Source organism: Sapajus apella, unplaced genomic scaffold (assembly GCF_009761245.1).
Source record: "Sapajus apella isolate SASKATOON/1434 unplaced genomic scaffold, GSC_monkey_1.0 scaffold71, whole genome shotgun sequence".
Classification (NCBI taxonomy): Eukaryota; Metazoa; Chordata; class Mammalia; order Primates; family Cebidae; genus Sapajus; species Sapajus apella.
The window spans coordinates 9,206,974-9,221,373 of record NW_022437011.1 but is presented as its reverse complement, the minus strand read 5'-3'; the positions used below and the strand labels follow the sequence as shown (position 1 = coordinate 9,221,373).

The window sequence follows — 14,400 nt, the reverse complement described above, 5'->3', positions numbered from 1 at the left end:
TGTTCCTGCCCAGGCCCAACCCCCCTCCTTGCCTCATTGCTCCTTATCTGTGAAATGGAGCTTAGATGGCTAGAGCCAGGGTCCAGCTAGAGGACATGTCCACGTGGCGTCTCCAGGGCCCTAGAGGAGGGAATGGGAGGGGAAGGGGAGGGGTGAGGTGTCAGTTCCCCATTGGTCTAGGCCAGGTGTTCTGTGGCGGTCCCCACACCATACAAGCACACACACATCTGCACCCCAGCCACAGACTGTACTTGCTGAGCTGGCTCCTGGGGCCATGAGGCTGTCATTGTCACTGCTGCTGCTGCTGTTCGGAGCCTGGGCCATCCCAGGGGGACTCGGGGACAGGGCCCCACTCACAGCCACTGCCCCACAACTGGACGATGAGGAGAAGTACTCAACCCACATGCCCTCTCACCTGCGCTGTGATGCCTGCAGAGCTGTGGCTTACCAGGTGAGTCCTTCACCACTGTCACCTTGCCCTGCCACACCCCTTCTCATGCCAGACCCTTCCATCCACCTCACATTCCACCACCAGCCTTTGATCCCCAACCCCCACCACTGGCATCAAGCCACAGACGCAGCCTTTCATTATATTCCATGCCTCAGTTTACCCATCTGCCCACCTAACAGGGAGCAAACAATCTGGAACACGTCCATAGTATCTTGAGACCACAGGGAATCACTCAGTTGCCCCTGGACTTCTCCCTTTCCAGGCCCATCCTTGGGTCTGGACTCCCTCTCCAGACCTAACAGGGCGGCTTTGGCTATGTCTACATGGTGCACATGCACACATGTGAGTGCCTGCATGTGAGTATTCGTGTGTCTGGGTCCACACACACCTCTTCTGAGCATGCCTGCATGCCAATGTCTCTGTGGGGTGGGGGGCCTGGGAGTACAGGTGCTATTGAAGATTGGGCTGTAGTTTTTCTTTCCTTGTTCTTGTGGTTTAAAATGGCATGTGGCCAGGCGCGGTGGCCCACGCCTGTAATCCCAGCACTTTGGGAGGCCGAGGTGGGTGGATCACAAGGTCAGGAGTTCGAGACCAGCCTGACCAACATGGTGAAATCTCGTCTCTACTAAAAATACAAAAATTAGCTGGGTGTGGTGGCACATGCCTGTAATCCCAGCTACTCAGGAGGCTGAGGCAGGAGAATTGCCTGAACCTGGGAGGCAGAGGTTGCAGTGAGCCAAGATCATACCACTGCACTCCAGCCTGGGCAACAGAGTGAGACTTCATCTCAAAAAACAAAAAAAAGGCATGTGCCGGCTGGGCGAGGTGGCTCACACCTGTAATCCCAGCACTTTGGGAAGCTGAGGTGGGTGGATCATCTGAGGTCAGGAGTTTGTGACCGGCCTAGCCAACATGATGAAACCCTGTCTCTACTAAAAAGTTACAATAAATTAGCCAGGTGTGGTGGCACACACTTGTAGTCTCAGCTACTCAGGAAGCTGAGGGAGGAGAATCGCTTGAACCTGGGAGGCAGAGGGTACAGTGAGCCAAGATCGAACCACTGTACTCCAGCCTGGGCGATGGATGGTGTGAGACTCTGTCCCAAATAAATTAATTAATTAATAAAATAAAATGGCACGTGCCACTGGGCAGATGTGGCCTGGAGGAGGGGCCCCAGTGTCCAGGCCTCACCTATCATTTCAGCATTTCCTCCCCATCCCCTACCCCAATCCCAGGGAGCTTTGGGGGCGGGGGCAGGGCAGTGCAGCGGCCTCACAGGTGCTTCCTGCTCAAACGGCTCCCTTGCTGCCTCATTCTCCCCAGAGACTCAGCTCGTATCCTCCCCACCTCCCCCTAACTGAGCAGCAGTCCTGAGGCCCCGGCTCCCACTCCCTCCTTGCTCCAGATGTGGCAAAATCTAGCAAAGGCAGAGACCAAACTTCATTCCCCAAACCCTGGTGGGCAGCGGGAGCTGAGCGAGTCTGTCTACCTGGATGTCCTGGACCGGAGCTGCTCTCGGAACTGGCAGGAGTGAGTTGCCAATTCTGCCTCCACCTCCTTCCTCCAAGGTCAGGGCTAGTAGGTGGAGATTCCCACTCACCCACTACACCATAGGACTCTGGTCCAAGAGAGGGCCTGGCTGGGATGAAGTCTGGGCTCTGGAGCTGAGAGCAAGTGGGTGGGAGAGCAGGTGGCCAGCAGACAGTGGCCTTGGGCCAAAGGCTTTCCCTCTCTGAATTCTGCAAACGCCCAGCGTGTCCAGCTTGGTGTGGAGATGAGTCTCTCCTTGCCAAAGCTGTATTCTTCTTCTCCCCACTGCCACCAGCTACGGAGTTCGAGAAGTGGACCACGTGAAACACCTCACAGGCCCAGGACTTAGCAAGGGGCAAGAGCCAAGCATCAGCGTGATGGTCACAGGAGGCCCCTGGCCCACCAGGTGATGCCTGGGGTTTGGGGAATAGAATGAAGCTTCTGAAGCCTTGGTTTGCCCCACTGTGGGCTGGGCAGCGTCTGAGCCTCCTGCTGGGTTCCCCTAGGCTCTCCAGGACCTGTTTTCACTACTTGGGGGAGTTTGGAGAAGACCAGATCTATGAAGCCCACCAACAAGGCCGAGGGGCTCTGGAGGCATTGCTGTGTGGGGGACCCCACAGGGCTTGCTCGGAGGAGGTGTCAAACACAAGAGAAGAACTCTAGTCCCAGACTGTGACTTCCTCTGAAGGAAGCTGGGCTTGCTCTGAAGGTCTCGACTCCCTGTCTGCAGGCGGCCAGGAGGGCAGGAAAGCCTTGCTCTGTGCTGCCACCCTGCCTCCCTCCTCTAGCTTCAGGGCACTGGGGCCTGGGTGGGAGCCAAGGCCTTCCCCTCTGGACTCAAATAAAACCCAGTGACCTCACTTCTTCTCTCTGCAAAAGGTGCTTGGAGGGCTGGGAGTACAGACATTGGTATTTCTGCTGATAGCCTTTCTGAGAAAAAAAAAAAAAACCACTCTCAAATTTTTTTTGAGACAGAGTCTCATTCTGTCACCCAGGCTGGACTTTGGGGGGGGTGACCTCGGATTGCTACAACCTCAGCCTCCTGGGTTCAAGCAAGTCTCCTGTCTCAGCCTCCCAAGTAGCTGGGATTACAGGCATCCAGCACCCACCATCATGCCCAGCTAATTTTTGTATTTTTAGTAGAGACAGGGTTTCATAATGTTGGCCAGGCTGGTCTTGAACTCCTGACATCAGGTGATCTGCCTACCTTGGCCTCCCAAAGTGCTGGGATTCCAGGCATGAGCCACTGGGCCCGGCCTTCAAAATGCTTTTCCTATTGGATCACACAACAACACAGAAAACAGCTGTGACCAAATGTGTGGTGCTTTCCCCACACAAACCAGGCAAGCAGTTTTGCAGCCGACACCAGCTGGGTGCCCTCCAAAATTCAATTCTGACACTATTTACCTGGAGACAGCGGCAGAGCCACAGGCTGAGGGCTCAGTCCCCCGTTCTGCCCCCATTCAGATGCCAGTTCCAGGTCCAGGCCCCTGGATCTTCTGGCCTACTGGCTTCAAGATGAGGTTCCCACAGCTGCCTCTTGGAGTTAAACTAATTTGCTAGAGTGGCTCATAGAGCTCAGAGAAAAATGTTTACCAGTTTCTGATAAAGGATGTTACAAAGGATACAGATGAAGAGATGCTCAGGGCAAGGTATGGGGAATGGGCTCGGAGCTGCCCTCAATTGATGCATCACCCTCCAGGAACCTCCACGTGTTCAGTATCCAGAAGCTTTCTGAACCCTGTCCTTTTGAGTTTCTGTGGAGAATTCATTACACAGGCATGACTGATTAAGCCATTGGCCACTGGTGAACAACTTACACTCCAGCCTGTCTGCCCTCCCTTGGCTAGGGTGGGATGGGGGGCTGAAATCCTGCCTTGGTTTCTCTGGTGACCAGCCCCTGTCCTGAAGCTACCCTAGGGGCTGCCAGCCATCAGTCAATCATTAACACACAAAAAGACATCACTTTGGGGATTTTAAGATTTTTTAAATTATACTCCAGGAAATGAGGTCAAAGACCAAATATATATTTCACAATATTACATCCCTCCTACAGCAGGCCAAATATACATCCCTACAAATTCCAGAGGTAAGAGAGAGCCGTCAATCGCATGGTGTTGTAGCTGTCCAAGGGGTTCCCCTTGCCCACAGCCTAGACAGAGCCGATTTCTCAAGATGGGGGAATTGCAATAAAGAGTAATCCATACAGAGCTGGCTCTACAGGAGTCTACTTTTATTACTCAAATCAGTCTCCCCGACCATTTGGGGAGCAGTTTGTAAGGGCAACTTGGTGGATGGCAGGGAAGCCAGTGAGCCAGGAGTGCTGATTGGTCAGGAATGAAATCACAGGCAGTCAGAGCTGTCTCCTTGTGCTGAGTCAGTTCCTAGGTGGGAGCCACAAGATCGATCTGGGCGGTGCCAGCTGATCCATCAAGTGCAGGGTCTGCAAAATGTCTCAAGCACTGATCTTAGGAGCAGTTTAGAGAGGGTCAGAATCTTGTAGCCTCCAGCTGCATGACTCCTAAACCATCATTTCTAATCTTGTGGCTAATAGTCCTACAAAAGCAATCCAGTCCCCAGGCGAGAAGGAGATCTGCTTTGGCTGTTCTTGTCTTTGTTTTAAACTATAAAGGAAAAACTAAGTTTCTCCCACGGTGAGTTCAGCCTTCACACAGGAATGAAGAAGCACAGGTTGGAGGTTAGAAGTAAGATGGAGCTGATTAAATTAGATCTCTTTCACTGTCTCAATCATAATTTTGCAAAGGCGGTTTCAGTGACATCCCAGGTCTTCAGAGCCATCATGAGAAATGAGAACCAAGGAAAACTGCATGCAGGCCGCCTTGTGGCACACCTACTCCAGCCACGCCATGCTGTCTGCGCCTCCCAGAGCACACAGCTCATCGGGTCTACACTCAGTAGCTGTTCACTTTCCACACTCTGCCTTTGACGCCAGCTGGTATGGTTGGGCCCTGGGTTTTTGACCAGCCAGATTCAACATTTTCGTTCTCAGTGCTGCTTTCCCTGGACATTCTTCTGGCTGGGGCCTTTTCCTTAGTAAAGGAGCCCTGGGCCCCGCCCAGGTCTGGGAACTATAGATCGGTAACACCAGGACTTTCAGCTTCCTTTGTGAGTGTCCCTGATCTGCCCAAGCCCTCAGAGGAAAGACAGAACATTCTAACCCCTATTTTTAGAAATAATTTTATGGGCTGGGTACAGTGGCTCTCCCCTGTAATCCCAACACTTTGGGAGGCCGAGGTGGATGGATCATGAGGTCAGGAGTAGGAGACCAGCCTGGCCAACATGGTGAAACCCTGTCCCTACTAAAAATACAAAAATTAGTTGGGCGTGGTAGTGGGTGCCTATAATCCCAGGTACTCAGGAGGCCGAGGCAGGACAATAGCTTTAATCCGGGAAGCGGAGGTTGCAGTGAGCTGAGATCATGCCACTGCACTCCAGCCTGTCAACACAGCGAGTCTTTGTCTTAAAAAAAAAAAAAACTTTCATTTTGCACATGAGCCATGTGTAGGAAGACAATCTAATCCCCCTTTGACAGATGCAGAAACCAAAACTTAGACCACAGAAGAGGTTCAGGCCAAGTCTCAGGCTAAGTAGTAGCGGGCTGGGAGGGGATTCAGACTTAGGGGACAGGGAGGTAGGCTGTGGGGGGAATGGAGGTGCCTGGGCAGGCCCTGGCCACTTGAGCTTTCCTGGGAGCTACACTCAGCCCCTTCCATCCTTTACCTGTTCCAGGACCTGCCTGAAGCCCCATCTTCCCTGGCCTTCACTCAGGCGAGAACCCCTAGACACCAGGAGGAGAGTCAGGGCCCAAGAAACCCACTAAGCTGTCAGTAGGACCGGGCGTGGAGCCAGGCCTCCATGACGTGGACCTGTGTTTCTGTGGGCTGATAAGAGGCCGCATCAGATCTGGGTGTGTGGGCCCCTTCATGCTACTGTGGATCTGGGACCTTGCTCTCCACCTCGTTCTCTATGTGTGTTATGTGGTTTGGGTTGAATTGAGTGTCCATGGAGCTGTGTGTGCAAGGGGTGGGGCTTGGTCTCCAAAGCCCCCTGGGGAGTTCTGGGAGGAGAGGGTGGAGAGGAAAGTGCTGGGGAGTTGCAGAGGCTTCAAACTGGTCCAGCAACTTTGGAAATCTGGGAGCAGGAGCCAAGAGGGAGAGAAGAGGACAGGCGGACAAAGGAAGTGTGGACGCCGGACACACAGGCAGACTCAGGGCTGTGACATGAAGCTGCTGCCCAGCTGGAGAGTGATGCTGCCCCTGGACCCTTCGGGCAGGGCCTGGCCATGGGCACAGCGACTCAGAAGTAGGTGAACCCTAGAGTGCTGGAGCTGGGGCAGCCCAGAGGGGAACAGAATGGGAACCTTAGGCCCGGCCCTCACCAGCTGAGGAGACTGAGCTCTTAGCGCCCCCACCCCACGTCCCCCTCTGCCATCCTCAGGCCCTAGGGCCAGGCTAGGCTGGGCCTGCCAGGAGGGGAGACGGGCTGGGCACAGGACTACCTTCCTGGTCAGGGAAGGGCAGCCACACAGGGCCCGGTGCGTAGAAAGTCCCTACACTCCATCCAATGCTCTGCTGTGGCTGTCTTTAAATTCTTTATACTTTTGGAACAAAGGCCCCACATTCTTATTTTGCACTGGGTCCCAGAAATTATGTGGCTGGGAGGGGAAAGGGATCAGTGTCCTGACCCAGGGTGCAGGCCAGGCCAGGCCAGCCTAGGCAGCTCCACCTGCAGGGGCCCATCTGCTGCCTGCCTCAGGGACCCTGAGGGGTGCAGGGTGGTGGGGGTAAGGCAGCTCAGACCAACTTGAATTTTAGGATTGATCTCTGCAAGCTTGCTATCTGCTTGGCTTGGGTCAAATCACATCTACTGAATCTGTTTCCTCTGCTATGAAAGGGGTGAATACCGCCCAGCAGAGGGCTACTCGGGACAGTGCATATCCATGTTTCTTGGCACAAGGTCATTCCTCAATAACCAGAATGACTGTTATGATGATGATAATGATTAATCGGTTACTAAAAAGTGGGGAAGGGGCCAGGTGCGGTGGCTCATGCCTGTAATCCCAGCACTTTGGGAGCCCGAAATGGGCAGATCACCTGAAGGTCAGGAGTTCGAGACCAGCCTGACCAACATGGAGAAACCCTGACTCTACTAAAAATACAAAATTAGCTGGGTGTGGTGGCACATGCCTGTAATCCCAGCTACTCGGGAGGCTGAGGCAAGAGAATTGCTTAAACCCGGGGGCAGAGGTTGCAGTGAGCCGAGATCGCGCCACTGCACTCCAGCCTGGGCAACAAGAGTGAGACTCTGTCTCAAAAACATAAAAAAATAAATAAGTGAGGAAGGGCCTTATACAGGGTGTTACATAATAAATGCTGGTTTCCACTCCCTCTTCTCTCCCCTCACCTGGGGCCTGGTAAACTTCCAGTCCTCACCCCTCGACTCGACTCTGGCCCTCTCTTGGAAAACAAGAACAGGTCCGGCACCCAGGCACAGATGCAGGCAGGGAAGAACACATGTGGCAGAGGCTTGGGTGGCCTTTACCACTCTAGCGAAAGTTAATACGTTACCTTTGCACGGGCCCCCCTTTCGCAATCCGGAGCTGGGCATCTGGTTACAGATTTACTTCGAACAATGCCTGATATGTGGAGTAAAGTCCTCCTCCTTGGCTTTCATAAAGTCATCCCCTCTTCTCCTCAGGAACAGCTCAAACCTGTGCCCCAGAGATGAGGGCCCAGGAGGACCCCGAGGGCCGGACACAGGTGCTGGGGACTGGGGGTGGGGAGGTGGGGGTGGGAGGGCCTGTGCAGGCCTTCTCCCTGGAGGCCAGAGATAAATGTTCTGATGAACTCAATAAAGAGTGACTTGCCCAAACTGAATGTGGCAAGTGGGGGATGGATGGACGTGGGTGTAAAGGAGGCGTCAGCTTTGGGACTGGCTGACTCAGGTTGGGGGTCAGGAGGGGCCTAACCTCCCCTCCAGTGACATCCTAAGGATCTCCAGGGGGAAGAAGTGGGACCAAGTTGGGCTTGTCCACAGTCTCGAGCCCTCTCAGCCCCTCTCCTGTGGTCCCCAAGACTTCTGACTTAGGGGTCCATTTCCCTGGCTAGAATGCCAGGTCCTGAGGCCTCTGGAAGCCGGCACAGTAGACTCATCCCTGCAGGAAGCAATGTGAAGGGGGAGTCAACTGTGGCCAGACCGAGTGGCAGCCAGGTGTATGGACTGCTGGGGAGGGCAGGGACCCCACTCTCAGTTGCTGACTGGCCACTTGGGCTACCTGATGGATTCCAGGGCAGAATGGATTTTTGCCCGTCCCCATTACTCCACCCTAAGCTACTTCTCTCTGTTGCCCCCAGCATGAATCCACCAGGGACCCCCCGATGCCCCTACCCACAGAGCCCAAGTTTGACATGTTGTATAAGATCGAGGACGTGCCACCTTGGTACCTGTGCATCCTGCTGGGCTTCCAGGTGGGTCCCCAAGGCCTCCCTGCCCTCACTCTGTGCACTTCCCAGGGCCTCCAGCCCCTCCCTGGCCAGCAGGGAGCATCTTGGGTAACAGGAAGAGAAAACTGAGGTCAGCACAGTGGCTGTCAGCAGGCAGGGCTGGGGAAGAGGCCGGGTCCTGAGAGAAGATGAACTCCCTGGGGGCGTGTGATGCTTGCCAGGTGGAGTGTTGGTGACAGAGAGCAGAGCCCACTCCACAGAAGCCGCAGGAATAACTTGAGCAGAGATTAGTAATCCCAGAGTGGTGAGCAGTAGCTCTCTGGGAATCCCTTGCGGGACTGCCAGTACTGGGCGGACAGCGCAGGTCCAGGCTTGCTGATGCAGGCGTGAGGACACTAGGTTGTCCCCTCTCCCTGGAGCTCTGGGGTCCTGTCTTATGCACTCTGCTCCCTCCCTCTGCCCAGCACTACCTGACATGCTTCAGTGGCACCATCGCCGTGCCCTTCCTGCTGGCCGAGGCGCTGTGTGTGGGCCATGACCAACACATGGTCAGTCAGCTCATTGGCACCATCTTCACGTGCGTGGGCATCACCACTCTCATCCAGACCACCCTGGGCATCCGGTGAGCTGCCCAGCCCCTCCCCAACCCCTCCACTGTGATCCACACAGCAGGAGCAGGTGGTCTCCCAGAGGATGCCGGTGAGACAAAAAAGCCGCTGTCTACCTCCACGGCTATTGCGCCCTGCTTCTCCTATCCCTGGCAAGCCTTAGAGCAAGGCCTTGACCGTGGGCACCTTGATCTAGGTGCACTTCAAAGACCAGGCATCTGTGGGTTTAAGGGAATGTGCCCTCACTGGCTCTCCCCTTTTTTTTTTTTTTTTGAGTCAGAGTTTCACTCTTGTTGCCTAGGCTGGAGTGCAATGGTGCAATCTTGGCTCACTGCAACCTCAGCCTCCTGGGTTCAAGTGATTCTCCTGCCTCAGCCTCCCAAGTGGCTGGAATTACAGGCATGTACCATCACTCCCAGCTAATTTTGTATTTTTAGTAGAGACGGGGTTGCTCCATGTTGATCAGGCTGGTCTCGAACTCCTGACCTCAGGTGATCCACCCATCTTGGCCTCCCAAAGTGCTGGGATTACAGGTGTGAGCCACAGCACCCAGCTGGCTCTCGCCTCTTAAGGCCTATTCTGAATACTGCCCAAATGGCAGCACTGAGCTGGCTCCCAAGGCCGGTGCTGGCCTCTTCAATAGCCCACCCTTCTGGGGCCCCACGCCCCGAGTGCAAAGCCCTAGGCCTGGTGGCATTTGAGCTGTTTGGGCAGTGGGAGGCAGGGGAAGATTGTGTGAGGAGCTTGGATTCGAGACCTGAGCTGTCCACTTCCAGCCATGTGCTCTCTCCTCACAGTGCAGGAGCTGGCAGGAGGAAGGAAAGGGGGCAAGTTTTGAGCTGGGGGCTCCATTTGTTTTCTTCCTTGGGCCACCAAAATGTTAGAGATGGTCTTCCCTGGGGCCTCAATAATTTCCATGTGCCCTTGTCCCTCGTGTCTCTGTCCCTCTTTTTGTGCCCACCTTTCCCAATCTCCCTACAACTATATCCACCCCCTGCCCAACCCCACCCCTACCTCCCCTGTTGCTCTTGCCTCTCCTCCAGGCTGCCTCTGTTCCAGGCCAGTGCCTTTGCATTTCTGGTTCCAGCCAAAGCCATATTGGCTCTGGAGAGATGGAAATGCCCTCCGGAAGGTGGGTACACTTCTGGGGTCTGCACAGGGGAAAAGGGGAGGTCTAGAGACCTGGAGGTCTGAGCCTGTCCTGGGTCCAGACACCAGAATGCAGCCATGGCAGCATCTTCTCTCCCTCTGTCTCTGTACCTGGTTCTTATGTGTGTCCCTGACTCAACCCCCAGAGGAGATCTACGGTAACTGGAGTCTGCCCCTGAATACCTCTCATATCTGGCACCCACGGATACGGGAGGTGGGTTTGCATGTAAGAGTGAAAGAGGCTGGGTCCCAAGGAGGGGCTATATGGGAGTGAGGGTGGCCGCTGAGTTTGGGGATTTGAGGAGGTGGTCCAGGAGCTTTGATCCTGCTAGCTGCCAGGTTATGACCTTTACATGGTGACTTACAGCTGATGTTTGCCCTTCCAGGTCCAGGGTGCAATCATGGTGTCCAGCGTGGTGGAGGTGGTGATTGGCCTGCTGGGGCTGCCTGGGGCCCTGCTCAACTACATTGGGCCTCTCACGGTCACCCCCACTGTCTCCCTCATTGGCCTCTCTGTCTTCCAAGCTGCTGGCGACCGAGCTGGCTCCCACTGGGGCATCTCAGCTTGGTGAGCAGGCACCAGGCCTGATCCCTCCCCAGCCCCAGCACCCCACCCTCTTCATGTCCTTCGTCCTGGCTCCTGGCCCCAGCCTGGCCTACCATCCACTTCCTGATTGTGCCTCTGCCCCCAGCTCCATTCTCCTGATCATCCTCTTCTCCCAGTACCTGCGCAACCTCACCTTCCTGCTGCCTGTCTACCGATGGGGCAAGGGCCTCACTGTCCTCCGCATCCAGATCTTCAAAATGTTTCCTGTGAGGACCTGGCAGGCGGCTGGGGCTGGGACTATGGCCAGGACTCTGGCTGAGGTGGGAGCTGGTTAGCCTGGATCGACTGAGAACTCCAGTGCCTTCAGTGCCCCCTCACCCCCTGCTTCAGATCATGCTGGCCATCATGACCGTGTGGCTGCTCTGCTATGTCCTGACCTTGACGGACGTGCTGCCCACAGACCCAAAAGCCTATGGCTTCCAGGCACGAACTGATGCCCGTGGTGATGTCATGGCTATTGCGCCCTGGATCCGAATCCCCTACCCCTGTGAGCAACACCCCTTGGCCCCTCTGCCCCCAACTGAGACCACCTATGAGACAGACCCCTGGTGACTACAATCCAGCAGGTGACACACCTAGCATTAGCTGCACATTTATAGTGTGCCCAGCAGAGTGGTGTTTTACTTAGGCAAATCTTCAGTCCCACTTCCTGAGTCTGAGTGACCCAAATAAGCTCCCACAACTGTACGGCTCCCATCCCAGTTCAAGGTCCCCTGACCTGCCCTTGCGCCCTCCAGCACTGCGCTGTCTATTCCTGACCATCACAGTCTCCTCACTGTAACTACCCTTCTGCCTCCCTCCGGCACAGGTCAGTGGGGCCTGCCCACAGTAACTGCGGCTGCTGTCCTGGGAATGTTCAGTGCCACTCTAGCAGGCATCATTGAGTCCATCGGAGATTACTACGCCTGTGCGCGCCTGGCTGGTGCCCCACCCCCTCCAGTACATGCTATCAACAGGTAGCCTACCTGCCCTCCTCAGTATCTGATCTCCTCAGGACCCCCACAAGGAAGCACACACAGGAACAGGGTGGAGGCCCAGGGGGTAGGTTTGGGCAAGTCGGGAACACGCTCCAGACCTCATTGCGCATGCGATGGGAGTGCCCTCTCATCACCCTCTGTGTGGTTGCTGGGAGTAGCTTAGTAGATAGCAGGGTCCGAGGGGAACCACCGTCATTGACAGCCCTCCTTGTGCCGGGCTCTGGCTGTGCATTCTTATGCAATCTGTCAAGCATTTGTGAGACGTGCACCAGCATTTATCCCCATTTTACAGAGGAGGAAATTGAAGGCCAGAATTGCCCACAGGAGTAGGTGCGGGGGTCGGGGGGAACACAGGCTGGACCGAGTTTCCGGGACTCACCCTTTCCTTACAGAGGCATCTTCACCGAAGGCATTTGCTGCATCATTGCGGGGCTATTGGGCACAGGCAACGGGTCCACCTCCTCCAGTCCCAACATTGGCGTCCTGGGGATTACCAAGGTGTCGCGACGAGCCGGAGCAGCGCCAAGTCCCGCCCTAATTCCTTGGGCTGCAGGCCCCGCCCCAACCCGGTCCCAAGTTTGGTTTAGCCCCACCCTGTCTTTGAGAGGCCTCGCCCCCGCATGAAGCCCCTGCCGGTTTTTCCTAGCTCTTATAACAGACCCCGCCCCCGGAACTAACCCCGCCCCAGCCTCGCCCCCAGGTCTAGCTCCGCCCCTGGCTCCCTGGCAGGTGGGCAGCCGGCGCGTGGTGCAGTACGGTGCAGTTATCATGCTGGTCCTGGGCACTGTCGGCAAGTTCACGGCCCTCTTCGCCTCTCTCCCTGACCCCATCCTGGGGGGCATGTTCTGCACTCTCTTTGGTGAGTGTCTGGCGCGGGCCCTGAAGCGCGGCGCGGGTCGCCGAGTGGTGGGGACCCGCGTGGACTGCGCGTGCGCGGCGCTCCAGCGGTTCTCCTGCGCCCTTAGGCATGATTACAGCTGTGGGGCTGTCCAACCTGCAGTTCGTGGACATGAACTCCTCTCGAAACCTCTTCGTGCTCGGATTTTCCATGTTCTTCGGGCTCACGCTGCCCAATTACCTGGAGTCGAACCCTGGCGCCATCAATACAGGTGCCTCCTGGTGTTTACTGTCTCCAAAGGTGGGGTGGGCCCAAAACTTTTGAGCACAGCCTCCTCCCTCAAAGGCTCCACACGGCTGGAGCCACAAATTCTGCCCAACTCTGGATGTGAATCAACAGCTGAGAGGCTGGGTCACAGCTGCCCTTTACTAAGACACTTCCTGTGGACAGATATTGAGCTTTACATGTGCTCATTTAATTTTCTTTCTTTTTTTTTTTTTTTTTTTTTTTTTTCGGACGGAGTTTCACTCTTGTTACCCAGGCTGGAGTGCAATGGCGCGATCTCGGCTCACCGCAACCTCCGCCTCCTGGGTTCAGGCAATTCTCCTGCCTCAGCCTCCTGAGTAGCTGGGACTACAGGCACGCGCCACCATGCCCAGCTAATTTTTTGTATTTTTAGTAGAGACGGGGTTTCACCATGTTGACCAGGATGGTCTCGATCTCTTGACCTCGTGATCCACCCGCCTTGGCCTCCCAAAGTGCTGGGATTACAGGCTTGAGCCACCGCGCCCGGCCATTTAATTTTCAAAACAGTCCTATTTATCTATTGATCTATATTTATTATTTATCCATTATCATTTCAACTTTACAGATGAGGAAAATGAGGCTTAGAGAGGTTCAGTGACTTGTCCCAAGTCAACAACTGGCAAGCAACTGGCAGAATTGGGATTTGAACCCAGAGATAGGAAAGACAGAGGCACAGATAGGTTTGAGACAGGGATTTGTACTGTTCCTTTGCCATGGCTGCACAAGAGAAAGCCCCTGAACTCTGATCTCCAGATTGGACCATGACACCCATTGGCCCTTGGCCTATTCCGCAGGCATTCTTGAAGTGGATCAGATTCTGACGGTGCTGCTGACCACGGAGATGTTTGTGGGCGGGTGCCTTGCTTTCATACTTGACAACACAGTGCCAGGTATGGTTCCGTCCTGGGAGGGGAATGAAAAACTAGGCTGAACTCATGCACTCCAACAGATGGCCTCTAAGCTGGAGCTGTGGCTAGGTCCCAGGCGATGCAGGCCTTGCAGGAACAGGTAAGCGGGTGGAGTGCCCACAGGCTAGAGGGAGAGAATGAGGCACAGACATGCCTCAGAGGTCTTGGAAGAGGATGGGGCCAGGAGAGTCACTGCTGAGTCCTATGAATCCTTTCCTCTCCATTTCTTCCATTTCTTTCTTTTTTTCTTTTTGGGACGGAGTCTTACCCTGTTGCCCAGGCTGGAGTACAGTGGTGCAATCTCAGCTCACTGCAACCTCCTCCTCCCAGGTTCAAGTGATTCTTCTGCCTCAGCCTCCCGACTGGCAGGGACTACAGGTGCATGCCACCATGCCCAGCTAATTTTCATTATTTTTAGTAGAGATGGGGTTTCACCACGTTGGCCAGGCTGATCTTGAACTCCTGACCTCAAGTGATCCACCTGCCTCGGCCTCCCAAAGTGCTGGGATTACAGGCATGAGGCACTGCACCTGGCCTTTTTTTTTTTTTTTTTTTTTTTTTT

General features: G+C 55.1%; 2 protein-coding genes across 10 annotated transcripts in view; both read left to right on the top strand.

Annotated features, from left to right (window-relative positions):
- The first annotated feature begins 203 nt into the window (after positions 1 to 203).
- Positions 204 to 2,841, top strand: MZB1 (marginal zone B and B1 cell specific protein). Of its 2 annotated transcripts, none has more exons than XM_032250540.1 (4): positions 204 to 451; positions 1,857 to 1,981; positions 2,277 to 2,387; positions 2,488 to 2,841. In XM_032250540.1, exons 1-4 carry the CDS (start codon positions 275 to 277, stop codon positions 2,642 to 2,644), a joined length of 570 nt encoding a protein of 189 aa, XP_032106431.1. In that variant the 5' UTR covers positions 204 to 274; the 3' UTR covers positions 2,645 to 2,841. The 2 variants fall into 2 exon arrangements, with proteins under 2 accessions (XP_032106431.1, XP_032106432.1); XM_032250541.1 differs by having other exon boundaries at positions 209 to 451; positions 1,817 to 1,981.
- A 2,571-nt stretch (positions 2,842 to 5,412) lies between these two features.
- The window catches only part of SLC23A1 (solute carrier family 23 member 1), a 21,480-nt gene continuing 12,492 nt past the window's right edge, over positions 5,413 to 14,400 (top strand). For 4 of the 8 annotated variants that reach the window (XM_032250535.1, XM_032250533.1, XM_032250534.1 and 1 more), the window contains exons 1-14: positions 5,413 to 6,304; positions 7,700 to 7,761; positions 8,356 to 8,469; positions 8,910 to 9,067; positions 10,097 to 10,185; positions 10,349 to 10,416; positions 10,589 to 10,770; positions 10,895 to 11,015; positions 11,140 to 11,296; positions 11,618 to 11,765; positions 12,179 to 12,284; positions 12,516 to 12,645; positions 12,752 to 12,895; positions 13,725 to 13,820. In XM_032250535.1, the coding sequence (XP_032106426.1) occupies positions 5,926 to 6,304; positions 7,700 to 7,761; positions 8,356 to 8,469; positions 8,910 to 9,067; positions 10,097 to 10,185; positions 10,349 to 10,416; positions 10,589 to 10,770; positions 10,895 to 11,015; positions 11,140 to 11,296; positions 11,618 to 11,765; positions 12,179 to 12,284; positions 12,516 to 12,645; positions 12,752 to 12,895; positions 13,725 to 13,820 (1,954 nt within the window). In that variant the 5' untranslated portion in view covers positions 5,413 to 5,925. Of the gene's footprint in view, positions 6,305 to 7,264; positions 7,762 to 8,355; positions 8,470 to 8,909; positions 9,068 to 10,096; positions 10,186 to 10,348; positions 10,417 to 10,588; positions 10,771 to 10,894; positions 11,016 to 11,139; positions 11,297 to 11,617; positions 11,766 to 12,178; positions 12,285 to 12,515; positions 12,646 to 12,751; positions 12,896 to 13,724; positions 13,821 to 14,400 lie in introns of those variants that run through there. The other 4 variants (XM_032250537.1, XM_032250539.1, XM_032250536.1 and 1 more) reach the window with 4 other exon arrangements.

Bases quoted from the DNA above. Each gene is read 5' to 3' on its own strand.
- MZB1 (XM_032250540.1), top strand. From the start codon at position 275: ATGAGGCTGTCATTGTCACTGCTGCTGCTGCTGTTCGGAGCCTGGGCC. The intron at 452-1,856 runs GTGAGTCCTTCA...TCCTTGCTCCAG, and splicing joins GCAGAGCTGTGGCTTACCAG to ATGTGGCAAAATCTAGCAAA. The intron at 1,982-2,276 runs GTGAGTTGCCAA...CACTGCCACCAG, and splicing joins TGCTCTCGGAACTGGCAGGA to CTACGGAGTTCGAGAAGTGG.